This window comes from Malus domestica, chromosome 13 (genome assembly GCF_042453785.1).
Source record: "Malus domestica chromosome 13, GDT2T_hap1".
Lineage (NCBI taxonomy): Eukaryota > Viridiplantae > Streptophyta > Magnoliopsida > Rosales > Rosaceae > Malus > Malus domestica.
The window spans coordinates 17,464,697-17,492,190 of NC_091673.1; the positions used below are offsets into that span (position 1 = coordinate 17,464,697).

The following is a 27,494-nucleotide window of genomic DNA, read 5'->3' on the forward strand; positions in this document are numbered from 1 at the left end:
AGAGTTGTCGCCGGAGGCTGCGGTGGTGATTTTGGTTGCCGTCAGCTAGTGAGTTCCGACTCTACGTGACTGTTGAATTTGTACTTTTTTTCTCCATCTTTAGTTTTTGTTTTAAATTTAGAAAGTAAAAATATTTTAGGAATAACAATGAGTGAAAAGATAGATATATAAAAGGGACACTCTGGATGCAGTCCCTAGCTATCAATATTTTTTTATTGAAACCTTGTTAGTTTTTAGTTTTTTATTGAGGTCCCTGACATTAATATAATAATGTAAATTACTATATTTTTAAATTAAAAATTAAAAATTGAAATTTGTAATTGTTTATATTAATGAGATTTTAAATAAAACCCTTAATTTATGGGATTAAAAATAATAAAATATAAATTATACTCTCTATTATATTGTATGTGTGTGTATACATATATGTATGGGTACATTAACCAAAATTAACAAAAAAAGGTATTGTACCAAAACATGGATACATTCTCAAATCAACGAAAAAGAATGTACCCATATAAGTTTAAATATGGATTAAAAAATTTGAATGGATTTTATATTAAAAAAATGGTACATTTTACATATAACAAATTGATATATTTGAGAATGGGTACATTTAAGATTTTAAAAATTGAAAAATTATATGAATGGGTACATTTAAGATTAAAAAATTGAGAATCTTTTTATATATAAAAAAAAACTAATAGGTACAAACTTAATTTAATTTAATTTTTTATTATTTTAGAAATGTTTGAATTGAAAATTAATTAGAAGTTTAATAGAGGTGTGAGTATTAAACCCTAAATTAATTCCTAATTTTTATATTAAAAATTATATAATAAACATGTAAATTCATTATCACATTAATGATAGGGACTTGAATCAAAATTTGAGAACTAATAAGATCTTAGTCAATGAACAGTAAGAACTAGGGACCGGATACTAATTTTTCCTATATAAAAATATTTTAGGAATAACAATGAGTGAAAAGAGATATATAAGGCCTAGTTTGGTATTGAGGTGATTCTGAAAAAAAATAGGTATTAAAAAAAGCTGGGAGTTTTTTTGTGTTTGGTAAATATTCAGTTTTAGGTTTTTTTCATAGTTTTGGATGAAAAAAAGCCAAAAACACAAAGTTGCAAACCCCAGCTTTGAAAAAAGAGCTTATTTTTCACATCTGTTTTACATAAAAGTTTACCAAGCACTATAATACTGTTTTTTTTTTCAAAATCACTTTTACAAAAAAGTTTACTAAACTCTGCTGATTTATTTCACAACTATTTATTCTCATAGCACAACAAAAATAATTTTTTTTCAAAGCACAATTATACCAAGCCAGCCCCTAAGACATGGGTGAATGTAGTAGTTTTATATTAGGGAACTTTAACGAAAAACAACCGGTACTGTTCACTTTAACGAAAAACCACATTTTTACACTAAAAAGTCAATCCTGGTACTATTCACTTTACCCTTTATTTTGTCTTTATCATTAAAACTCAAAGTTTTCAAATCTTTTTTCTTTTTATATTATTGTCACCAAACCTCTTTTTTGGTAAATTATTACAAAACATGTTAGTTAGTAATAATTTCAAAAAGATTTACTTTCTCATTTACTAGATAAAATTGTTACCAAATTTTCCCCAAATAGCATCTTCCACTTTCTATCAAAACCAAAATAGTAACGAGTTTTACTGGCAAGATAGCCACAAGTACCTGTAATTTGTACAACGCAGTAAGGGTAATATTGGTAAACAGAAACTCCTTTCTCGAAGCTTATAATATTAAACCCGCAATTAACCACCCTCTACACATTTTCTCTCTGCTTTTATCCATTTGATAGCCATTTCTGTGCGTTTCACTCTTTTGGATTAACTCAGCGATCCAGAAAATGCTGGCAGTGTTCGACAAATCGGTCGCCAAAAGCCCCGAGGCGCTGCAGAGCCCTCAGTCTGGATCAGCCTCCGCCCTGAAAGATGGGTTTCTGGCGCGGCAGTTTGCCTCTGTGCACCCTTCCTCCGTCACTGTCAATCTTGGCTCTTCTGGTGTAATCGCCTACTCTCTCGACAAACAGAACCCTCTTCTTCCAAGGTACAATACCATCGGAAAATCATGCCATTTTTTGGTGAAAATTAGTGAAATGGATAATACCTACCCTTTAAAGAAAACAAGATACTAAGACTGCCCATTTCGTTTTTGTAGTTTTTGGTTAATCCGAACTTGATGATTCGTGGGTCTTGTTTTGGGTTAAGATAAATAAATATGGAAGATGCCCTCTAAAGAAAAGAAGAAATTATGATTGCACATTTATTTGTTTTTTAATGTTTTTGTAGTATTTGGTTGATCTGGGCTTGACGATTGGTGGGTTGTTGGGTTTTTTTCTGTGACTTTTGGTATGTGTTTGTTGGTTTTGATGTTAGTTTTTGTACAGATTGATATTGTTTTTATGATCGGAGAACATTGGTTTGGATTAAATCTGTTCCAGATTGTTTTCATGAAGTTTGAGGGAAAAAAAAAACTGTTTGATCATATGTATTTTGGCCTTATTTGTAAAAATTGTGTGATTGGATTCAATTCTAATTTGTTTGTCTTCATATATTTTGATGATATTGTTTTTACCTCCTGTATATTCTTTGTTTTTCTTGATAATGACAAAGAACATATGGATTGTTTGGTGGAGATTTGGAACAAAAAGACAGATTAACTTTTTGGCAATATCCTCCTAGTAAATTAAGTATAATTTCATATATTTGTTGGAGTGAGATAATAGAATTTTTGTTTCTCATTCATTTGAATGCCATTTTCTTTAATTGTTTTGTAGTACAGAAGATTGATTCTTATGATTTTGTTGTGGCTTTGGAATTGCGTTGAGAAATTTACTCCGACTTTGTTCTCGTTTAAATTTTCTCACAAAAAAAAAAAAAAAAAGAAGGAACCAAATTTTCTGTTGTTATGGCTCTTGATTTTCTGTTTGTCCTGTTAGCACTTCAATTTAATGTTTGATATTTTCATTGTATAATGTTAGGTTGTTTGCGGTTGTGGACGACATTTTCTGCCTGTTCCAAGGCCACATTGAGAACGTTGCTCTTCTTAAGCAACAATATGGATTGAACAAAACAGCCAATGAGGTGATCATCGTGATTGAAGCTTTCAGGACTCTGAGAGACCGAGGTCCTTATCCTGCTGACCAGGTTGTGAGAGATATCCAAGGGAAGTTTGCATTTGTTCTCTTTGACAGTGCTTCCAAAGCCGCTTTTGTAGCTGCTGTAAGTAAAACCTCTCTGCCTAGATATGCCCTCAATCGGCCCATGTCCTTGTTTACTTTCAAGTTCTTGTGTCTCTTTCTTTGGTTGTGTGGTTGAGCTGACTCCTTTTCTTGTGCAGGATCCTGATGGGAATGTTCCCTTCTTCTGGGGAACTGATTCTGAAGGCCATCTTGTTCTTGCAGATGATTCAGAAGTTGTGAAAAAGGGCTGCGGAAATTCTTTTGCACCATTTCCTAAAGGTATATAACTATAACCAAATGCATTAGGCCTGATAGGATAAAAAGTTTAGCATTTTCTTGGTGTCCTTTATGCGTTGTATGATGTTCCTGCTATATTTCAATCGTGGAACAGTATAATGCCACAAATGTTGTATGGAATTAGTAGTTTTGTATGTTGCAAATTTGAATTGCTTCACATGTAAATATGCAACTGATTTCTCATCTTACTCGTTGGGATAATCTAGGCCCTTTGTCCTGCTTCTGTTTCTTGTTTAGCATGGCCTTGCTTTCCTTTTTTGTTGTTATGATCTTAGCGTGAACGGTTAACTTGAATCATTGGTATGAGAGGTAGACTGCTAATAACTATGTTGGTACTGTTCTCTCAGGTTGTTTCTTCACTTCCTCTGGAGGCTTGAGGAGTTACGAGCATCCCCACAATGAGTTGAAGGCGGTGCCACGTGTGGATAGCTCAGGTGAAATGTGTGGTGCCAATTTCAAGGTCGATGCTGAAACTAAGAAGGAATCGAGTGGCATCCCAAGAGTTGGGAGTGCTGCCAACTGGTCGACAAATTACTAAAGTTCATAACTAATTTCGTTGAGAAGGCTTTTGCTATTAAGTAGGCCTCGAATTAGTTCTGATTCGATTTTTCTTTATTGTATTTCCGTATTCATGACACCGTTTGCCTTTAAATGGCTAGTTGACTACCAAAGTTTGTATGGTTATTGAAAATTTGAAAGTAAGACGTGATTATGTAATTGCCTACTGTCAAAACTTCTGGCATAGAACATCAAATAATACTGCATTGGATACAGACCAATGCAGATTTTTCTGATATGGAATAGTTATGTAAATGTATGAAGGATATTGTTTCAGCCTCGGGCAGGTTTGGGGCATCGAACACTTTGCAGCCACGCTGTTCGCCTTTGCCTTTCCTTACAAGAGCCTGATTGTTACGACATGGTCAACCACATGTCCTCCGGCTGGTTTCTTTGGGTCTAATATGAACACTCCACCACCAGGGTCGGCTATGACTGCATAATATGATCCACCACCGGGGTCACAACTAGTTAGAGGGTTGACCCAGAACCTTTTATTTTTATGTCGAATTACGGGTGTAAGAAATTGATAGGCCTACTTAAAAGGCACAATTGAAGGTGATTATAAAAACTCCTCATTTACTGCAATTCAGGGAAATGTTCTATTCCTGGCCACTTCGCATTATATTAGAGTATCTTCAATGGGAGTCCTTAGCCACAACCTTTGAGGACTCATTTAGTAGCTTTAGAGGAATATTCGAGTCCCTATATTTAGAGACTATACGGTTGTGTGGACTCCATTTAGGGTCTCCATTGGAGATGCTCTTAGGAACACCAGCTATTTCTTTCAACAATTTATTGTCATGTGTTTAGGAAGAAATACTTTGAATTCTCCCATACCAACTAAACCAAAGAAATGCGAGTGTTTGGTTTAATTTTAACACTAAACAAATGCAATATGTTGATCCTAAAAACTACTTAGTCTATGTGGCACGCAGACCGAAAAGTTAATAACCTAACTACGCCATTCGGTTAAATGCAGGTCATGCCAACTCGTCGGCCAAGCTCGACAGGGAGTGAATGAGTGTTGTGGCGTTGGGCGCACTGATGACTTCTAAATTTTGTGACTACGGCTGAGGAAGGAACACGTCTCAGCATTTGGGTTATAGAGCATGAAGACGAGGCTGCTAGTTACTATGAAGTTCAATACTGGATTCGGCTTTTAGTGTGCTGAATACTGAGCAATCTGATAACACCACAACTCTTTGAAAGGCTAATAGGATGCCTTTTTCCAACAAGGACTCAAAGAACCCTTGCTGACATAGACTTGGATAGGTAATCAACCAACCCAAAAGCAGTGTTGTTTATCTAAATTGAAGGTGTTTCTCGATTGTTTGACTCTACTGCTCCAGTGCTGTTTATCTAAACTAAATATGTCGTCGGTTGCCTTCACAATGTTGTTTATTCAAGTTGAAGATGTGTAGGTGGGAAAACAATAAAGTAAAATTTCTCAAGAGGTTTGAGAGGATTCGCGTAGAGCGAGAGTTTGCGCAGGGCATATTTGAAGTTTTCTTTGGAGAGGTTTTGAATGTTGCACTACCCTTTTCTATTTATAATGATAATTTACCACGAGACCGAAATAGAATCCCACTCGGAGTATAGTTATGACCTCTCCTACATTCTTTCCGAATGTATTTCGGCCATTCCTATCAGATTTAGGACTCTAAACCCAACCTTTTTGCTTTTAGATTCAATCTCCGACTTCAATAGATACTCCTTGATTCTTGAAGCATCATTGACATTTGAATCAATCATGAAGACTCCTCATTGTATCAGGATTCAACTGACTTTATCCAGGCTTACAAGGAGTATACTCCTGGGAGGACCCTTGGGCCGGGTTTTACTTGGGAATATTGGTGAACACGGAAATTCCTGCGATGAAGGAGACAAGAAACACGTGTACAAAATAATATTTGTATTGATGATTTAGGGGTTACAATCTCTTCTACAAATTTAGCCTCTGATTCTATCTTTGCAATGGGTGGATTTGATGTTGTTTGTCCAAAGGGCCGTCGGGGCTTGATCTTGACGAACGGATGAACGGATCTTCAAGGGTCGTTGGGCTTGAACTTGATGAACGGATCTTCAAGGGTCGTTGGGCTTGAACTTGACGAACGGATCTTCAAGGGCCTTTGGGCTTGATCTTAAAGAATGGATGTGTGGATTTGTTGATGTTTGTTGATCCAAAGGGGCCGTTGGGGCTTATCTTAGGATGAACGGATGATGAACGATGAACACTTTCTTCAAGGGCCGTCGGGGCTTGATCTTGAATCAGTGGAAGTTCTTCAAGGGCCGTTGGGGCTTGATCTTGAATGAGGATTTGACGAAGAACGAAGAGAGCTCTCTTGATCCTTCGGGATTTGCTTGGGAGCTTTTGAGTTTCAAAGCTTCAAGGTTGTGGTATGAAGTGAATTGGTTATGAATTGGTGTCCTTCAAATGAATGCCTTGGCCTTCTATTTATAGAATTCCAAAACTTGATTTTTTGGATTTAAATAATTAGATGGAATAAATCATCTCTGCCAGGTGTTGACACGTGTCCTGTTTGATGACTTTTCCAATTTATTTTGATTTTTCGTTTAGTCACATGCTATGTGTAAAATTTATGTGACACATAAACATTGAAATTTTAATTTTTGATCAACATTTATTTTACCGAAATTTCGATGTCTACAAATGCCCCCACTTCAAGGCGCGTCGTATACATGTGCTTGTCACGTGTAGAAGATGCGTTTTGAAGTCCCTTACTGCAGATGTTGATCCAAGGGCCGTTGAGGCTTGATCTTGAACTGGGTTGATGATTTCTTCAAAGGCCGTTGAGGCTTGATCTTGAAGGTTGAAATTGGACCACAAGGAGCTTCATGTGGTAGATGATATTTTGCTTTGGTAGTGGGTGAATCGGCACGTATTTTGTTGCGCTTATTGACTTTCCACAGCTTTGATCTTGAACTGGTTCGGAGGATTTTCCGGTTTCTTCCAATTGTTGACTTTCCACAGCTTTGATCTTGAACTGGTTCGGAGGACTTTTTTTGGTTTCCTCCAATTGTTGACTTTCCACAGGCTTATTCTTGAACTGGGTTGGAGGATTTTCTGGTTTCCTCCAATTGTTGACTTTCTACAGTTTATTCTTGAACTGGGTTTGATTCAAGGGTGATGGACACTTAATCTTGAATCGGACTTGTGATTTCCTCAAGGGCCATCGAGGCTTGATCTTGAATTTGGCTAGAAACTTCTTCAATGGCCGTTGAGGCTTTGATTCTTGAAGGTTGACTCGAACATATTGCAATCAGGCACGAGGTGAAAGTGACGACTTGTTGCTTTGTTCAATCTTTCTAATTCACACCTAAGCAGTTTGGTTAACGGTATGATCTTCAAGATTGATGGGCTTTTCTTCCAGTTGGTGACTTGATCTTTAAGGATTTGATTCAAGGGTGGTAAATCGGCACGTGTAGCTCACAACGTCTAGCGGGTCGACCCAAGAATTTGAGGGTCAAAACAGGTCCACCAAACCCAGAGTGATTGCAACCCTAATGATATGAGATACTTTTGATTTTTAAGAAGTAACGGATGAATCGACTCGTGTTTTGTTGTGCTTGTCTCTACATGCTTCAATGTATCATTTTCCCTTGCCTTATTTGTTCTTCAGGCAGATGTGGTATTTTCTCTAGAAGCATAAGATGTTGAAACAATGGATAGTGCTAGGTAAGCAATCAGGGAAGGGTTCCAAGCAGTTGGTTCCAGATCGGAAGTTTGATACCAAGTGCTGTCTGATTGCTTTCTTTCTCCTTGTCTCGCAGGTAAAAACAAGGACAAAGAAAAGGATAGGGAGAAAGCATGATATGAAATACTCTTGCTTTCGAAGAAGTGGTGGCGATTTGACAGCGTTGCACAGCGAGGCTTTGTTCTTCGACGATGGTGCCGCCAATATGTTTGTTGAAACTTCTCGAGCTCTTGGATTCAACTCAGACTCCTTCTGCTGGGTCGGTTGATTGTGCAAGGAAGGGGAGACTTGATCTTGAAGGAAATCAGCACGTTGTCTCCACATGCTTCATGGTATCATTTTCACTTGCCTTATCTGCTCTCCGGGAAAATATGGCATCTTCTTCGGAAGTACATCAGCAACTGAAGACGAGTACTCAAGAGCAAAGCCAGGTAAGCAACCGGGCAAAGGTTCCCGATAGTCGATTCCTTGCCCGGAGTTTGAGTGGAGGTTCCGACATATTGCTTTCTTTATCCTTGTCTTTGCAGGCAAGAACAAGGACAAAGGAAAGGATAGGGAGAAAGCATGATATGAGATACTCTTGCTTTCTACCCTGGTGATATGAGATACTTTTGCTTTGGGTGTCATTTGTTTGCAGAGGTACTCCAGGAGATGAAAAAAACTGGGTATTTCGAGAGGCTCTGCTGAGAGTGTACTCTCGAAAATGAGGAAGGGTTAGGCATTTTTGCAGGTCTGCCTTGCTATGGACGGTGAAGGTGGACAGTTATAGGAAGTTCTTTAATACCTGTAGAGGTACTATTCTTTCACTCGTGTTGGCAACCATTGAGTGATTGATCAGTATGGCTCTACGCGCTTTCTTCTTTATCAGAAATCTTCGACAAATTGCCCGTAATTTCCGCAAAGCTAAGTGTGCATGTGACAGGTGCTGACGAGGCTGAAAAAGACTGGCGCCTCTTCGATATATGAGATTGGCGCTTCGACAAATTATCCGTGATTTTCGCAAAGCTGAGTGTGCATGTGATAGGTGCTGACGAGGCTGAAAAAGATTGGCGCCTCTTCGATATCTGAGATCGGCCCGTGGTTTCTGAGCAGCCCAGCTTTTGAGAAAGCAGACGTCTCTTCGATCTCTGAGCTTGCCTCTTCGATTTCTGAACTCGCCTCTTCGATTTCTGAAAGTGCTGATTTTAAAAGAGAGGCACGCATCACATTCCAAAGCATACTTGAATTTTCCGCCTGTAGAAGCTCCTTACTTGCACTTCTAAGAACTTGATTTGTCCGACCTCTTCTTTTTCTTCACACCTTCAAAAATGTCTTGCCCTTCTGACCGTCGTCTTAACTTGAATGTCGGGGAAGATAATGACATATCTTCTTCAAACAACATTTGGCAGCCGTCCTTCGTATCTCCCAATGGTCCTCTTACAGTTGGGGATTCTATGATGATGAACGATACAACCGCTTCGGTGGTGGCCAGAAATCTTCTCACTCCTAGAGACACTAGGATGCTTTCCAGGCGGTCCGACGAACTGGCTGTTCAGGACTCTCTGGCCTACAGCGTCCGATGTGCAGGTTCAGTTTCAAACATGGGCCAACGCCTTCTTGCTCGATCTCGTCAGGTTGAGTCGTTGATGGCTGAGGTGGCCAGTCTTCGGCAAGAGGTCAGGGTGATTAGGCACGAGAATAAAGAGTTGCACATGCTTGCAACTAATTACTCAATAAGCATGAAGAGGAAGCTTGACCAATTGCAGGAGTCTGAAGTTCGGATTCAGAGTGATCATCAGAGGTTTGTGACGTTACTCCAGCGGCAACTTCTGCCTTCGTCCCCTGGCGCTTCACCAAGTGTTGAAGCTCCGGATAATCCATCTCTGGTGCTTCGTCTTTCTGGAGCTCCGCCGAGTGATGAGGCGCCACCTGATCATCCTTGAAGATCCCTTCCTGTAAATTTGATTTGACTTCATTTTTTTTTTTTTTTTTTTTTTTTTTTTTTTTTCAACATACTTGTAATTTTTTTTTTGAAGATATCAATGGACATGCTTTACTTTATTCAGTATGTTGTGCTAAAACATATATCTGACTAAGATGTGTTACTCCCTTTTTTTTTTTTTTTTTTTAAGTTTTATTTAGATGGTACTTGATGCGCACTATTCTTTTACTCCCTATTTTTTAGACGGAAATTCGTCGTCTTCCCCCTGCTTTCTTCCCTTCAATTATTCCGTCTCCATCACCTATTTCCTTTTTTCATAATTGCTAATAGTAGCATACACCATGACCTGTCTTTTTTTTTTTTTTTTTTTTTTTTATCATTTCCTTTTGGATTCTTGCTTTTTATCATTTCCTTTTGGATGGTACCTGTCAATCACTTCTTTTCTTTGCTTTCGGTGGCTGGCCACCATTTGAAAAACCTTTTTTTTCTTTTTTCTTTATATATGGTGCTTTGTAGGGATGGAACTCGACGGACGGTGAGCTGCAGTCGAGGCTTCATGACCGGCTAGTCGTTTGACGACGGTTTATTGAAGTTCTTCGTTGTTGTCTGTCACGGACGGAGAGAAGGCCTTTGAGTGTGAGTTGACAAACTTTGGTTTTGTCAATCACATTAAAAATAACAGCAGCCATGGCGGAGGTGCAGAAGCAGCTGGAGCTTGAGGTAGAATGCAAGGCATTGAGCTTCACTACCGGCTAGTCGTTTGACGGCGGTTTATTGAAGTTCTTCGTCGTTGTTGTTTGTTACGGACGGAGAGAAGGCCTTTGGGTGTGAGTTGACAAACTTTGGTTTTGTCAATCACATTCAAAAGCAGCAGCCATGGCGGAGGTGCAGAAGCAGCTGGAGCTTGAGGTAGAATGCAAGGCATTGAGCTTCACTACCGGCTAGTCGTTTGACGACGGTTTATTGAAGTTCTTCGTCGTTGTTGTTTGTTACGGATGGAGAGAAGGCCTTTGGGTGTGAGTTGACAAACTTTGGTTTTGTCAATCACATTCAAAGGCAGCAACCATGGCGGAGGTACCCTGTAAGCTTAGCTGCTGTAAAAGCTTTTCCACGAGCAGGCAAACCAACCAGGACAATTGCCAAATGTTTATCTTCCTTTGGTCCAAGCATTTGATCAGCTACGTCTGCAGCCGCAACCGCTCTAGCAGCTTCTGGCATCGAATTCTTTTTTTTTTTTTTTTCTGTATCAAATCTGGACTCGGAGGAAGTACTAGTACTAGAAGATTTAACTAGTCTAGGAAATCCAACACCCCTATCCACAAAGAGACCCCTGTGACTGTCTTGCTTTTGGAAAGATGAAAACGTTCCCACTGACTTTGACTCAACCATCCCAGAGGGAGAATAGAGCTTGGATGAATCTGGGATATCAACCTCCATCTCCTTTGTAGTTGTATGTCGATCGGATAAAACACCACTATCCTTGAAGGTATATGAAGCACTGGTGGAGCCATCTGAACCTGGGCATTTGGAATCAAGTATGACAAGCCCATCTTCGAGGAGCATTTAATAAGCTCTGCAAACACTAGATTGGATGATGCAGCTTTTGAAGCCAATTCAATAAGAAACTGCGAAGCAAATTCACGAAGTGGCTCTGGCAGGGACTTCACGATCTCGATTTCGTCCTCGTCGTCACTCTCCCCGACAGCAATCAGCTTCTGGTTAATCTCCACCATGCGGTCCAGTTTCCTTTCGAATTCTGAGTTCTCAACATCGAGCACTGCTGGAAAAATTCTGGCTGTAGTGCGATTTGTCTCAATGATAACGTGCATATCAAATTCTTTAGTGTTGAGGCCGATGCCTTGGTAGAAAGCTGTTCGCTGGCAATCGTTGAGGTACATTGTCACATACACCGACAAGCAGAAGAATCGGGGTTGGGGTCGAATTAAAGCTCGGGACTGGAAGAGGCAGAGGAGGTAGAAGACGGAGGATTTGGGTTTATTTATTTATTTATTATTTTTTTTTTTTGAAAGATTTCTAGGGATTTGTAGATCTGATGAACCCATTGTCGCCCCAATAAACTTAGTAACATTAGGATGATCTAGTTTATGCCAGACAACAACTTCTTGAGTAAAAGCTGCCCTTAGAGAAGCAATCTCGGAGTCTGTCCTGTGACCCTCTTCACTCCAGTCAAGCAATTTAACGGCGACATCTTGACCGTCGTAGATGCCACGGTGGACGGTGTCGAAGCTGCCACGAGTAATGACAGACTTGATGAGGAGCTTGGAGGGGTCGATCTCCCATGTTCTCGACCTCCTCCTCCAGATCACGGGCTGTCCTCTGATCCGTCCCCTTGAAGATCATGTGCTCCAGGAAATGCGCAGTGCCGTTGGTATCGCCGTCCTCGAACCTTGACCCGGCGTCGATCCAGACTCCAACAGTGGCGGTCTTAGACGCGAGGTTCGACTCGGTGGTCACTCGAAGACCGTTGGGGAGTGTGGTGACACGCGTCTCGGGTGCGGTGAGGATGTGGCTGTGGTCCGTGAGACTCGGGTGGGGCGACCCGTACTTAAGGAACCTCGGGTCCGGGTTCTCGAGCCTTTTGATCTTCGATTTGACGCCCTCGGCCAATCGATCGTAGATCATGGCGGTGGAGGTCGTGGTGTACCATGGCTGGTCACCTTGAAAACTTATGGCAGCCATATCGAAAGTTACGGCAGGCAGAAGGCCCCTGTGGCGTTCTTGTTGGGCAAAGAGGGAGAAATAGTTTGGCATCGAAACTCTCATGAAACTTTCGAAGCCATGGTGGTTGACAGCAGCTGTCAATTTTTTCCAAAGAAATTTGCAGTGCTACAAAACTCAACAGAGATCCTACCAAAACGCAGCAGCTTCAGGTGCTGCGGATTCAGGGTTTGTTCTTAACCTTCTCTCTGAGCGGCGACTTGATCGCGTATAATCCGGATTTGGACGGGAACAGGGGAATCAAAATCGTCAAATCAGACGGCTCAAATCGCTAGAATTTGATCAAGCTGGGGGTACTGGGCCGACTCGTGGCCTGTGGTGGGCTTGTTGACGGAGGAGTGCTTCTGAATCCAGATCTTGTGCGGCTGCAGGTCTTCCTTTTGTTTGTGGGTGACTCTGCCATTTTCATGAGGGGAAGAAGACGGAGGTTGTGCAGGGCGTTGAGCTGCTGCGGCTGTTGTTCTCACGCCGTTGAAGAAGGATCTCGGAGAAGGTGAGAGGATGAGCACAGGAAGAAGATGTGGTGTGATGGGAGATCCGACTGGACCTAGCAGAAAGATTGAGGCCCGTGTCTTTGGAGGGACATGGCCTAGCATGGGCTGCGGCCTGGATTTGGAGGGAGAAGACCCAATTGTTTTTTACGATGTTGATATTGACAAGGCTGCTGAGTGGGCTGCCTTCGGTATTTTTTTTTTTTTTTATCAGGACGGCTTCTTTTGATGGGTTTGCCACAGATTGGGCTTGGTGTTGATTTGGGGTCCATATATATATATATGTTTCTCTTTTTTCTTTTTTTTTTTTTTTTTTTTTTCAAAGAAACTGTAAATTAATTTTGTACAAAGAAAATTGCAAATAAATTTGTAATAAGATCGACCTTCATCAATGATACTTTAATAAAACCTTTTTTTTTTTTTCTGAATGTGATTGAACTCGAAATTGAATGCTCGAGTTGCCTACGTACCCTTCCAAAGAAGAGATCAAGTCGAAACGTAGTTCAAATGCTTTTTTTTTTTTTTTTTTTTTGATGATTTTGATGATGATTTTGATGATGATTTTGCCGTACACAGTTTATGCTCTTGCGGGCCAGGAGCGTTGTGCCATGCAATTTAGGCTCGTGTAGGCGAGGAGCCTTTGTGTCTTGCAGTTTAGGCTCTTACAGACAAGGAGCTTGCGTTCATGCAGTTTAGGCTCGTGCGAACAAGGAGCTTTGGTGTTGCCTTTTATGCTCGTGCAGACCAGGAGCTTTGGTGCCGTGTTGCAGTTTCAGCTCATGCAGGCAAGGAGCGTTGGCGTTGCCTTTTATGCTCGTGCAAACCAGGAGCGTTGTGCCATGCAGTTTAGGCTAATGCCGGCGAAGAGCTTTGGTTCGTCAAGCGATCTGAGAGAGTCGTTCCTCACAATCTTCATAGCAAGGAGCCTTGACTGAGTAGTTGAAGAAGTCTTCTAGGAAGATGTCACGCATCGTGATGGGGACGAATGATCTTCGTGTCAAAGTTTCATTATCTCCAACACTTTCACATTGTTCTGGAGGTGAACAAGAGCTACTTTGCCCCCTTTCCCATTGGTGAACTTGTGGAGAAGACATATGCTTCTTGTGCAGTTTCTTTGGAGTGACATAAGTCCATCCTTCAACTTCACTCAGCTTGACTGGCATGTTTTTGGAACATGCCCCCAGCGATTGAGGTGAAGATTTTGGGTTGACAGAGCCGGAAGTGACGTCTTCTTCCAGGATTTCGTCTTCTTTGTCTTCTTGGGCTTTCTCTTCAGTGCAGTCCTCTTGGGTTTGTTGCCGTGAAGATTGGCCGGTGTAGATGATGGTGCGCCTCCTTACCTTCAGTGGTCCTTTTGTGTCGACTTCCAAAGTTGCTTGGCGCTTCATCCTTGAAGGAATCGAGCTTCGAATATCGACTTTTCCTGCTAGCCTATCGAGCTTTTCTTCCTTTGACGTTGTTTCCCTATTTCCAGAAAACGTCATGTTGTCTTCAAGTCTTTCCAAAGCTGATTGACGAGGAGGAGAGCTAGCCATGTTGCTTTGCTTATTAGGTTTTGACAACCTTTCAAAAATAGAGCTTCGGGAGGTTGGCCTGTTAAGCCTCTTGAAGACGGAGGTTCGGTTTTGACCACCAATGTGATCAAGGGCTGACGTTCTGGGTCTTGAACGATTCATCCTATCGAAGACTGGCATTCGAGGGGTGGATTTAGGCTCATTTTGATCTTGTTCAATGCTCACACTGATATGTTGAGTGCTAGCATTTTTCGCTTGGCTTGAAATATTCACGGGTGCATTTGGTGTGAAGCCAAGTCCAGCTTTGTTATTGTTAACTCCCTAACCATGCTTCTTCAACTTCTTTTGAGTCTCGGTGAGGTCACGTTCTTTATTGTTGACGGTGTTTGAAACCTTTTTTCCAGGATTCGAAGAAGAAGTGAAGTCGTACCCAGCTTTTGACATGAGTTTGTAGGCGTTCGGATCAAAACCTTCTTCAGTCCTCTTGGTTGGGAGAAAACTTGGTTCCGCTCTCTTTGGTAGAGCTTTTACGAAGCCTTGTGGTAATCTTGCAACCTTAGCGTTGCTTAGTTGTGTCAGAGGTAGAACTGCATTCGTCTTGAGCAACTTTACATTATCCATGTACCGTTGTGCATCAGCTTTGCTTGCTTCGGTTTCAAATGGGGATTGACCATTCTTTCTTCTTGACATCGGGATGTATCGGAAAACGGGTGTGTTTAGTACATTTGAGGGCGTCTTACTCCTTTTGGTTGTTGCAGGTTTAGCAAGCTCATCATCATTCTTGCTTAAAGACGACATGGCTTCTTCTTCTTGCTTCTTGGGCATGGCTTGCCACTCCTGCTTTTTAGGTGTTGCTTTACCCGTGGATTTGATCTCTTTTGGAAGAGCTTCGAGCACCATGTCTTCATCCATGTAGAACTTAGCGTCTGCGAAATGTGATTCGGCTTCGGTGAATGGTTTGGTGTCGCCATAGATCACCTTCACTCCTTCTCGGTAGAATTTCAAGCATTGGTGAAGGGTGGACGGTACTACTCCATTTGCATGGATCCAAGGCCTTCCTAAGAGCAAGCCGTAGGAAGTTCTTGCATCAATCACGTGGAATATCGTGCTTGACTTGAGTTCACCAATAGTCATCTCTACTCGGATCATGCCCATTGCTTTTTGTCCTCCTTGATTAAAACCTTGAATTAGTAGACGACTTAAGGACAGTTCATCCGCCTTGATGCCGATTGTAGTCATTGTTGACTTTGGCATGATGTTTATGGCTGATCCACCATCCACAAGCATGCGGTTGACTTTGTGCTCCCTTACGTACCCAGAGACGAAGAGAGGACGGTTGTGAGGCTTGGATCCTAGCAGCAAGTCTTCGTCGGTGAAATGGATTGTGTCTTCGATGGCACAGCATGTGTCATATTCATGTGACCGAAGTTTGAAGCCTTCGTTCTTGCTTTCTTGCACTTCGTGGTCATTGGGACTTTCCAAGATCGCTGCTAATGCTATTCGCATCTTCTTTGGTAATCGCAGCGCTTCCTCAATGCTAAAGTGTGTTGGCAGACCTTCTTCGAGAGTGAGAACTTTTTCTCCCTCAGTGGTGATATCTTTGCCTTTTGAAGGTTTTTCTATTTCTACTTCGACCATGTGGCATGCAGCGATAATGCCCTGTTGGAAGAAGTCGTTCGGGAAGTACTCGTGCAATAAGATAGGAATGCGTGGCTTTTGCTCCGTAGGTTCCCCAGCATACATTGGCTTATCAACTTTTACGTTGTTTTTGGGCTTCTTACTGTTGCGGCGACGGTGCTTTCTCACTTGTTCCACCTTTTGTCTTATTGCTTGTGGTTTTGGTTTCCTTGTTTTTTTGTAGGTCACCAATGTCCATCCTTCTTCATCATCGGCATGTGCATCTTGTTCGTTTACCCCCGGTGATGGTTGCGCAGAAGGTATCGTGTAACTTGAGCATTGATAGGAATGGTCAAGTGCTACTCGGAGAGGCACGGGATCGAAAGTTCCAAATGCAATTGTAGTAGTATGTGTCGCGGCCGTGTCTTCGAGGTCGAGCTCGATTCGCCCTTGTTGTGCAAGTTTCATGATGAGCTCTTTAAGGACGAAGCATTTACCCACAGGATGGCTCACGATTCGATGGTACTTGCAGTATTTAGGATCGTTTATGCGATTCATTTCTTCAGGCCGCTTGCATTCGGGTAGCTCAATTACCTTCTTTTCTAGCAAGTCGTCTAACATTGCATCCATGTCTGAGTCAGGAAAAGGGTATACCTTCTGCTCCAATTCCCTCAAGGTGCTTTTGTACCTTTCTTGGGTGCGAGGAGGCTCACTTTTCTTTATCTCATTTGCTTTGGTTTTGAAGGAGATCTTGATAGGCGCGGATGCGGTCTTGACGGGCGCAGTGCTGACGGTGAACGCTTCCTTGGGGGGTTTCTTCCCAGTCTTGTCTACATTTTGGGAGAACACCTTATCCTTCTTGAAGTCGGTGATCGGCTCTTTCTTCCCATGATGGGCAATACTTAGCTCCATGTCATGGGCACGGGTGGCTAGCTCTTCAAATGTCCGTGGTTTGATGCCTTGAAGGATATAGTGTAACCCCCATTGCATGCCTTGGACGCACATCTCGATCGAAGAGATCTCCGAAAGCCTGTCCTTGCAGTCGAGGCTCAGATTGCGCCATCGGTTGATGTAGTCCACGACTGGCTCATCCCTCCATTGCTTCGTGCTTGTCAGCTCTAGCATGCTCACGGTGCGGCGGGTGCTGTAGAAGCGATTGAGGAATTCCCTTTCCAACTGTTCCCAGCTGTTGATGGATTCGGGCTCCAGGTCTGTGTACCACTCAAAGGCGTTTCCTTTTAACGAGCGCACAAACTGCTTGGCGAGGTAATCTCCTTCCGTCCCTGCATTGTTGCAGGTTTCGACGAAATGTGCGACATGTTGCTTCGGGTTTCCTTTTCCATCAAACTGCATGAACTTTGGTGGTTGATAACCCATTGGCATCTTTAGGGCATCAATCTTCTTGGAGTAGGGCTTTGAGTAGAATGATGAGGTATGTGAACTCCCCTCGTACTGCGCCTTGATGGTGCTGGTTATCATCTCTTGCAGTTGTTGGATAGAAAGAGATCCTATGAGTGTCTCTGCTTGGCCAGGCTCCGGCTTCACATCGATTTTCTCCACCGGAGGCTCTTCATCCTCGTCGTTTTCCTTCTTTACTGAACCATCCCCTTGCTCGATTTTCACGTTGGGCTTTACATCTAGTTGGTTGACGAGTGCGGCGATTTGCTGGTCTTTTTCTTCCACAATCCGTGTTAGCCTTGCGATTGTTTCATTCATATGAGCCAGCTGCTCATCAACTGATGTTGCTCCAGCAGTCATGACTTGCATGGCTGAGTTGCCGCTTGAGTCAGCATCGGAAAGCATGAAACCAGGGTACTTCCTTGGGCTTTCCTTCCTTGGCGCCTTTAGCGAAGCTAGGGTGATCACAGGTTCATGCCTCAGGTGCTCTTGTTCCTTCGGCGGAGTTGATGCAGGGGTGGAAGATGCGGCAGAAAGAGCTCTTGCCTTGCTTCGAGTTATGACGCCCGAAGTAACACCGCCTACGGTGATAACGTTCTTGTTCCTTGCATTGGCCGCGAGAACAACTTGAGCCTTCTTTGATGCCATTTGTGCTTTTTGCGGATTCAAAGATAGAGATGAGAGGTAGAGATGGTCCCATTGGGCGTGCCAAATTTGTGAACACGGGATTTTCCTGCGATGAAGGAGACAAGAAACACGTGTACAAAATAATATTTGTATTGATGATTTAGGGGTTACAATCTCTTCTACAAATTTAGCCTCTGATTCTATCTTTGCAATGGGTGGATTTGATGTTGTTTGTCCAAAGGGCCGTCAGGGCTTGATCTTGACGAACGGATGAACGGATCTTCAAGGGTCGTTGGGCTTGAACTTGACGAACGGATCTTCAAGGGTCGTTGGGCTTGAACTTGACGAACGGATCTTCAAGGGCTTTTGGGCTTGATCTTAAAGAATGGATATGTGGATTTGTTGATGTTTGTTGATCCAAAGGGGCCGTTGGGGCTTATCTTAGGATGAACGGATGATGAACGATGAACACTTTCTTCAAGGGCCGTCGGGTCTTGATCTTGAATCAGTGGAAGTTCTTCAAGGGCCGTTGGGGCTTGATCTTGAATGAGGATTTGACGAAGAACGAAGAGAGCTCTCTTGATCCTTCGGGATTTGCTTGGGAGCTTTTGAGTTTCAAAGCTTCAAGGTTGTGGTATGAAGTAAATTGGTTATGAATTGGTGTCCTTCAAATGAATGCCTTGGCCTTCTATTTATAGAATTCCAAAACTTGATTTTTTGGATTTAAATAATTAGATGGAATAAATCATCTCTGCCAGGTGTTGACACGTGTCCTGTTTGATGACTTTTCCAATTTATTTTGATTTTTCGTTTAGTCACATGCTATGTGTAAAATTTATGTGACACATAAACATTGAAATTTTAATTTTTGATCAACATTTATTTTACCGAAATTTCGATGTCTACAAATATTCCTTGTTCCTTGGGTCAAGCCCATGATCTCTCTCGAGTCAAAACTGTTAATTTGGGTCCAAATAGAAGGATTAGATGAATGAAGCTGTAGTGGGTGACAACCTTGGCCTTCCACATGCTAAACTCCTTTATGGAGTGAGCCATCGAGCACTCCACCGAGTCGTTGGTCGTCGTCTTGTATTTGCTTTTCAGAGATACATTCGAAGCCACTGAAATTTTCATGTGTTGTCGACTCCTTCGTTTTCTATTTTTTCTTTTGTTTGTCTATTTATTCATTTAGGTTTATGATATTTAGAATATTATAGATCCATATATATGCTGTATCAAAACACCAGGTAATTAATATAATTCTAACGAAATGATCAAATTGATATGGAGTAGTAAATATTATAGACGAAATTGGTCGATTTTAAAATTGAGAAAGCCAAACGAGAAGTTGGGTCAATTTCAAAAATACGTCAATTCTAAAAAATTTCATAGAAAGAAAGAAAATCCCAGTAGGGTCCCTGGATTTTAGACACGTCGTTCAAACAATAATTCAGGTAGGTATTTGTATAATAATATAACTATATATAACAGTGCGCCCGACGCAAAACGTCCGTTTGCTTCGTGGAAACTACAGTGGAGGACTAACTAGGTTTTTTCTCTCTCTAAATTATTCACAAAGGAGCGGTCGGTCTACTTCCCCGCTCCTCTTTCGATTTTCCCCTCTCATTCATATTTTTCGTCCAATGCCATTAATCCTATATTTTCTCGCCTCCCAAACAGATCTCTCAGCCTGCCCGCTTCAGAAATTCGGGTTTTTCTCCCGAATTGCGGCTCCAATTTTCAATGCAAGTCCTCAATTCTGACGAAGCTGCCCCCGAAAACCCTAAGGAACCAGAGCAATCAGAAGCTGAAGCCTCCAATCCGACTGTCAAAGAGGAAGACGGCGGAGCCGCTGCCGACGGCGATGACGACGACTCGAGGGTTGTCGATATTTCCGGCAAAAGCTTGGACTTTTCGATCAGGGAGAATTCTGAGGATGCCGGGGCTTTGTATTTGTATAAAAACGTGTTTAATTTATTGCCGAAGTCGATTACCTCTCACAAGCGGCTGAGAACGCTGAAGTTCTTTGGGAATGAGATTAATTTATTTTCGCCGTCCGCGGCGATGGAGTTTGAGAGCTTGGAATGCTTGCAAGTGAGGATGTCGTCGCCGGAGTTTGGTGGGTTGCCGTTGGATAAATTGAGTGGCTTGAAGGAGCTTGAGCTTTCCAAAGTGCCGCCGAGGCCTTCGGGGTTTCAGATATTGAGCGAGATTGCTCGGCTCAAGAGCCTCACCAAGCTCTCTGTTTGTCACTTCTCTATAAGGTAAGCAATTTTTTTTTCCTGCTTAAAGACAACGCTGATTGCTGTGTTTTTCATTGGAATGCTTTTGATTCGAGTTTTTTTAGTGATGTAGACTGCATAGGCAGTGATATTGGTCATATATTATCAAATTTTGTACTTTCGAGCGGTTTTGCCTAGTATAAGATGAGCCCTCATGAAGTTGATCTCCTAATTGGTTTCAGCATTTGTGTGCTTTAGCTAGTGAGTGAGCTTGAATGCGTTCGGAAGGAGTGATGGTCGAGGTTCGAGGATCATAGGCTGGATGAAGAAGTAGATGACTTCATTAATTACTTGGGTTTTTACCCCTAGACCTTTCGTGTCTTTCTCTTAAGAGATTATATAAAGTTTTCAACTTTGTATGTGATCAATGTTCCAACATTCTGCGATTCTTTTTCTATGAACTTGTTGATATGCAATTGCTAACAAACACTAAAGTAACATCAAGAAGAGAAATCAAAACTAACGAGCATTTACGTTGAGAGCTTAATATTAGGGAAAGAACGATGCACATCTAAAATGTAGTACAGGTGTTGCTATGCAAGTTTAATGTACTGGTAACATGGTATCCTCAAGATTATTTGTTGTATTTATGGTATTTTTATGGGCCTTGAGCAAAAGAAGTATGAAATGTGTCAAAGGTAATTAGGGATCATTTGAGAAAAATTCTTATTTAATAGTAGATCTTTCGGATAAAACACTGATGGGAGTTTTGTTTGTGGTCTTGAATTTAAGGATCTGGTAATCTTGTTAATTACCTCTATTTGGTTAGCTATTGAGTGAAATTCTGGTTTTTATTATCATTAATGTTGTTAGCAATTTTCATGTATTTGGGCAATTAGGCCTCTATTACATCATAATTAATGGTTTCTTCATTTCCATAGAATGTAAAAATAGTTACCGACTTTAACTTTTCCACTTTATGGCTTGTTTACTGCAGATACCTCCCTCCAGAAATTGGCTGCTTAAACACTTTGGAATATCTAGATCTTTCATTCAACAAGATAAAAAGTTTGCCTGCTGAGATCAGTAATTTAAATGCCTTGATATCATTAAAAGTTGCTAATAATAAATTGGTGGAATTGCCTTCGACTTTGTCCTCTTTGCAGAGGTTGGAGACAATGGACCTGTCCAATAATAGATTGACATCACTAGGATATCTTGAACTTGACTTGATGCACAACCTCCAGATTTTAAATCTTCAGGTACTTACATACAATCGCAAACTAGGATTATTGTAGTCAAGTATTCCTTTTTCAGTGCTTGTATTCTTATATCTATAATTTACAATAATGACATTCCAAAGTTTAATTCATTGGATCAAGATTTTATTTCATTTCTGAACTTATCCTCAATAACTTACTGAAATTCATATTCTACTGCTACTTTCTTCATGATGGCTTTGTGCTTATTCTTTTTGTGCCGAACCACTTAAACTATCTTTGGACAGGTTTTAGGCTATCATGTTTCTTACAACCATGGTGCGCATACTTTTTTAATTCATTTTGTTTTGACTTCTGCAAACAGTGTATAAGTTCACTTGCAAAATCATGTGGTTTGCTTGTAGAAGAGAAAGATGACCACATGCACCTATTTGTTAATTAGGTTTTTGGTTTCTTTTATTCTGAATTGTATATGTAGTTTCAACTTCCTTTTAGAATAAACGTTCTTTAGTTGTTGTTTTATGTGATATCTGATATGAAAATCTAACGTGGTTTATTTCATACTCTCTTATGGTTCAGTTCAACAAGCTTCTCACTTTCTGTCAAATACCCTCATGGATATGCTGCAATTTAGAAGGAAATGGGAAGGACACACTCGGTGATGATTCTACCAGTTCCTCTGTAGAAATGGAAGTATATGAAACCCCCCTTGGGAACAATAATGAAAGTCTATTTCGCAGAGGTAAGGCTGTGGAATTACACATGTACTTTATTTGGTCTTCAGTTTTAGTTAGTCAACGCTCTCTCCTTGATTCTCTCTATTATATATATATATATATATATATATTGGTATGTGATTTGTATCATACTCTGAATGTTTGTACAGGCTTTCATCATAGCTCAGCAAGTTTAATTTTCGCACATTCAACGAACAGTAGGTGCTGTGCAACTCGGAGGTCAGGTAGGTGGAGGAAGCAAGGGTACAGTTTGCAGCAGAGAGCTCGTCAAGAACGCTTAAACAACAGTAGAAAGTTGAAAGGTCTTGATCCTTCCAAGCGGTTACACGTGCAGGAAGATGAAGAAAGCAAACCTGGCAACCAAGATCTTCTTGCTTCTGAATCTTATCCTGAAGGTGCATCAGACATTATCAATCTGGACGATTATGGTGATCAAGATGTACTATCTAGGGAAGTGCAAAGTGAAAATATTGTGTGCCATGATGTGAGCTCAAAGGAGCGTTTTGTAGGAAATTGCTCATCTGTGAGTCCAGACTCTAGCACAGTAGATGAAAGTGATGAAAAGGATTGTTGTGAGTTTGATGCATCGTCGGCCTCCAATCAACAGGTTTATGGTGAGGAAGATGAAGGTTCATCTTCAGATACATCAAAAAGTATTTGTCAACCCAAAAGGCACCCTGATGGGAACCTTGATAATCCGAGACGGCCCAAACATCCTAGATACTGTCCTGATAGTTCAAACTTGTCTCGGAAATATAATGACTTCTCGGTTTGCAGCACTGAGGACCATCTTTCTGATGGCTTTTATGATGCAGGGCGTGACAGGCCATTCATGCCACTAGAACTTTATGAGGAAAAATTCCACCTTGACTCACGTGAAGTCATTCTTGTGGACAGGTTGTAATTTTATGCAAGTCTTTTATGTTCATGCGTATTTGCTGTCCTCCTCATGGTTTTTAACTGATAATGGTTGTGTTGTTTAATTTATCTTCAGGCAATGGGATAAAGAGTTGGATGTTATTTTATGTTCTGCCCAAGAATTGGTGAATCGTTTAAATACAGATGGAAATAAGGCTGATATGCTGCAGATTGCATCATTGCTTGCTCTGTTTGTATCAGATCACTTTGGGGGAAGTGATAGGAGTGCTCTTGTTGAATGGGCACGAAAAGCTAATCCTCTTTCAGACTACAGGAAGCCTTTTGTTTGCACCTGCCCAACTGGAAACAAGGGCTTTATTAGTTTGTCCTCTAAACCAGTTTTAAAGAATGTTGAAGATATCGTTTTTTCTGATCTCTGTGAGAAATCCCTTCGTTCTATTAAAGCACGACGAAAATCCATCGTAGTTCCCATTGGAACCTTGCAGTTTGGTGTGTGTCGGCATAGAGCATTGCTATTGAAGGTGATTCTGTATTAAATTTATCATTTATTATTTGTACTGATGTCTGTTAATTTGCAATAGGTTTTAATTAGGTATCCTAATATGATGAAACTTAATTTCTCTGTAGTATCTATGTGATTGGGTGGAGCCTCGGGTACCTTGTGAGCTTGTTAGGGGTTACATGGATTTCATGCCACATGCGTGGAATATTGTATCAATCAAGAGAGGTGCCTTAGAGATTCGAATGGTGGTGGATGCATGTCGTCCGCGTGATATAAGAGTGGAGACTGATCCTGAATATTATTGCAGGTCAGTATATCATGTAAATGATCTCGGTAATTCTTCACTATTGAAGATGCTCTGGATACAGGAAAATGTTTTTTTTAGAGCTTATCCGTGTTCTGGCTCACTGTATTGCAATGCCATTTAATTTTGTTTTTGTAGGTTTAGCATGAAACGCTTGGTAACCCTGTAAATTGCTAGGAATTGTTGCGTGATGCCTGTTCATATAACTTTTATAAAGTACACGTCTGCATTATGGCTTATGGTTCATCTTATCCCCTCCTTTTCTGTTGTTCCATGATCTGTGATGTCACTTATGGTTTGATTATCAATTTGCCTACGTTCAGAATGTGTCTATTTTGAGTGGAGAATCATTGTATCAATGTTGCATTTAGATGCAGTGATTAGGATTTGGCAGTAATTGTTTTGTACTTCATTTGTGACAGTATCTTGTTACTATTTTTTCCTTTTGTAGGACCTTCATATCTCAAATTTTAGTTTAGATATTTCTTTTGGTTTGATTTTTGAACTGCTGTACACATATTGCCTGCTTGTTGGCTAATAAACATATTGTGATTTTTGAATATATATTTTATTACATACCAAAAACATGGCATTACAGGATATTTATTGCTGAGACTTTGTGTGTATCTTCACTTTGTGATGGCAGGTATATTCCTCTCAGCCGGACCAAAGTTTATCTTCCAATTCGAAGCAGCCCTGCTCCTACCTCCTTCCCTTCTATGCCCTCTTGTGATGAAACTCTAAAAAACTCCGTTACTTCTCTTGTCCGGCACAAATATGGATCAAATGAGGCAGCAGGAAAGGTGTGTTTCTTGAAGTTCAATCGGTTATCAGGCTGGAAAACTTTGGAGTTATTTTCAGGCCTTTAGTAGTTTGGCTGTGCTGGCAATTATTTGATAGGTCTGAAAGTTCCTAGGCTTGTTACTACAATTAATGATCTAAATCTTCCTTTTGTTTGCTTGTGGATGCTGCAGATGCGTACTTCCGTGGTATATGGAAATTCAACGGATGAAATTAGGAACTTTGACTACAACTGTTTAGGGGAAATAAGGATTTTAGGTGCTTTGAAACACCCTTGCATAGTGGAAATGTATGGACATCAGATATCTTCCAAGTGGGTTCCTTCTGGGGATGGTAGTCCTGAGCATCGTATATTGCAGTCTATAATTTGGATGGAGGACATAAAAGGGGGTTCCTTACAGGTGAATTTAACTATAGATTGTAAAGTTTCAGGTTTCATTTTGCTTGGTTGGTTTTATTTTATTTTTATTTTTTAATTTTCATCTCCATCATCTGACAGAATTATATGGAAAAGCTATCAAAAGCTGGTGAGAAGCATCTTCCAGTGGAGTTAGCTTTGTGCATCGCTAAAAATGTTGCATGTGCATTGGTGGAGCTGCATTCAAAGCACATTATTCACCGGGATGTAAAAAGTGCAAACATTTTGATTGATCTGGATAGGAAGAGAGCTGATGGAACACATGTTGTGAAGCTCTGTGATTTTGATAGGGCAGTTCCCCTTCGATCTTACTTGCATACATGCTGCATCGCCCACATAGGAATACCTCCTACTAATGTTTGTGCTGGAACACCTCGCTGGATGGCCCCAGAGGTTTTGCGAGCAGTGCATGAACGAAATATATATGGATTGGTAAGTTTTTCATCCGGTCAGTTTGTCACATATCTGTTGATCCCTGATATATTTTCTGCGCTATATCTCTTTTCCATCTGTTTGGTAGTTAACTGTTTGTGCACAGAATGCTATAATAGGCGTACAAATGTTCATTTACTTTGTTCATTAGGTTATAGACAAGTTTTCTTTTGAAATATAGACAAGTTTTCTTTTGAAATATAGCATCCAGTTAATATAATCGAGCATATCTTTTGTTGACAAGCAATTGTATTAAGCTAGGACAATGAGTGTTATCATGGCTAGGACAACCACAAATAGCACTGCGAGAAATCCATCTATGTAAAAACATACATTCCCATTGGAGTTCGAGATAGTTCCAAAGGGTTCCAACCTCAATATTTCTTCTATCTTAAATTTGTGTCGCTTTTTTTTTTTTTTTTTTTTTTTTTTTTTTTTTTTTTTGTGTTGGTAAGTTTGTTTCCCTTTTGGTAACAGGAAATTGATATCTGGTCGTTTGGGTGCTTGCTGTTGGAAATGTTGACTCTGCAAATTCCGTACTTCGGAGTACCTGAATTGGAGATTCATGAACTTCTGACGGTACTCCTCTTGTTTTATCTTTATTCGTATGAAGAATTTTGTATGATTGTTAGAGAATGTGAAATATGACTGAATAGTGGGATTATTTTGTAAGATTTTGAGGTGTCCATACTTTCGGTGAGGCATATATTGTATGCGTGGAATACATCACTAATTGTTGTTTGTTGAAACCGAATTTGGAAATATCCTGTCAGTGAAGTGAGGAAGTGAATATGTTATTCTCATATGATATCACTTCATTATTCCATAGCCTAAGTTGGTTTTGTCATTAAGACTCAACATGCACGTAGAGTATGTTAGCTAATTGTTTTAGGTTGCCTCTGTCTTATCTTTTAATGAAATTGTAGTTTGAATGTTTTGTAACCTCAGAAGTAATCTGCTTGTTTGGTGTGTGCAGAGGGGAAAACGACCAAAGTTAACAGATGACCTGGAGGCGTTTCGGTCGTTGAATGAGCCAGTAATGACTCAAGCAGGCGCGGAACTTGAGGGAACAGAGGCTGACTTAGACACACTGAGATTTCTTGTTGACTTGTTCTACCAATGTACGGAGGAGAATCCGGAGAATCGTCCAACGGCTGACAACCTCTACGAATTGATACTGGAACACAGCAAAACTCTTACAAACTCGGAAACTTAGAAATCCTAGGTTGAACTGTTGAGTGGTAATAATCTATGTCCCAATGATGTATTCCTATAATATTGATTACTTTTGGGCCTAAAATGTTTGGGATTGCCCTGGAATCATTGTAGTCGGCTGTAAGAGTAGGGTTTGTAATTTAGTTAAGATGTGTAATTTTCTCGGTAGTTATTTACGACGCTTAGTTATCAGTGTATTGTTTCCAGACTGTAAGTTGAACAGGAACTCATTAAAGCCTCCAATTTTTGATACATTTTGAGTTTGGTGTTTGGCTGCTCGCATCAATGTACATAATGTGCGCGTTAGGAATTCAGTTGCTCTGGCTAATCTGCAACTAGTTAGCGGTAGGTTCTCATCATCTTACGGTATCTGAGAAAGCTTGTTGGTCCTTCGTGTGGTGATTCGGATCCTGATTCGGAAAGGACTTCTAATTTAAGCCTTGTTACAAGTCTACCAAATATTTTATAACAAATTACAATTTCTGTTGAAAAAGCACTTTGAAAAGCTATATGCCCCCTTGACGAGTGATTTTGCAAAAGCACTTTAAAATCACTTATCCTATGTCTCATCACACTCCCAAACCGGCTCGAAGCTTCTTAAAAGGCATCCAAATAATAGTAACATAAATAAAATGAGAGAGCATCTCCCTTCCTTCTTCT

The 27,494-nt window shown here is 40.7% G+C and overlaps 2 protein-coding genes across 3 annotated transcripts; both read left to right on the top strand.

The window, feature by feature from the left end:
- The first annotated feature begins 1,691 nt into the window (after positions 1-1,691).
- Positions 1,692-4,316, top strand: LOC103453241 (stem-specific protein TSJT1-like). Its single transcript, XM_008392788.4, has 4 exons — positions 1,692-2,088; positions 3,023-3,263; positions 3,382-3,502; positions 3,868-4,316. Exons 1-4 carry the CDS (start codon positions 1,889-1,891, stop codon positions 4,056-4,058), a joined length of 753 nt encoding a protein of 250 aa, XP_008391010.1. The 5' UTR covers positions 1,692-1,888; the 3' UTR covers positions 4,059-4,316.
- Positions 4,317-19,547: 15,231 nt separating this feature from the next.
- LOC103453242 (uncharacterized) lies at positions 19,548-27,086 on the top strand. 2 transcript variants are annotated; one of them, XM_070810971.1, is made up of 12 exons: positions 19,548-19,653; positions 19,785-20,368; positions 21,324-21,588; positions 22,126-22,288; positions 22,433-23,180; positions 23,278-23,683; positions 23,790-23,971; positions 24,615-24,771; positions 24,943-25,170; positions 25,269-25,619; positions 26,097-26,198; positions 26,596-27,086. In XM_070810971.1, exons 2-12 carry the CDS (start codon positions 19,848-19,850, stop codon positions 26,833-26,835), a joined length of 3,363 nt encoding a protein of 1,120 aa, XP_070667072.1. In that variant the 5' UTR covers positions 19,548-19,653; positions 19,785-19,847; the 3' UTR covers positions 26,836-27,086. The 2 variants fall into 2 exon arrangements, with proteins under 2 accessions (XP_070667072.1, XP_070667071.1); XM_070810970.1 differs by having other exon boundaries at positions 19,602-20,368.
- The last annotated feature ends 408 nt before the right edge of the window (positions 27,087-27,494 follow it).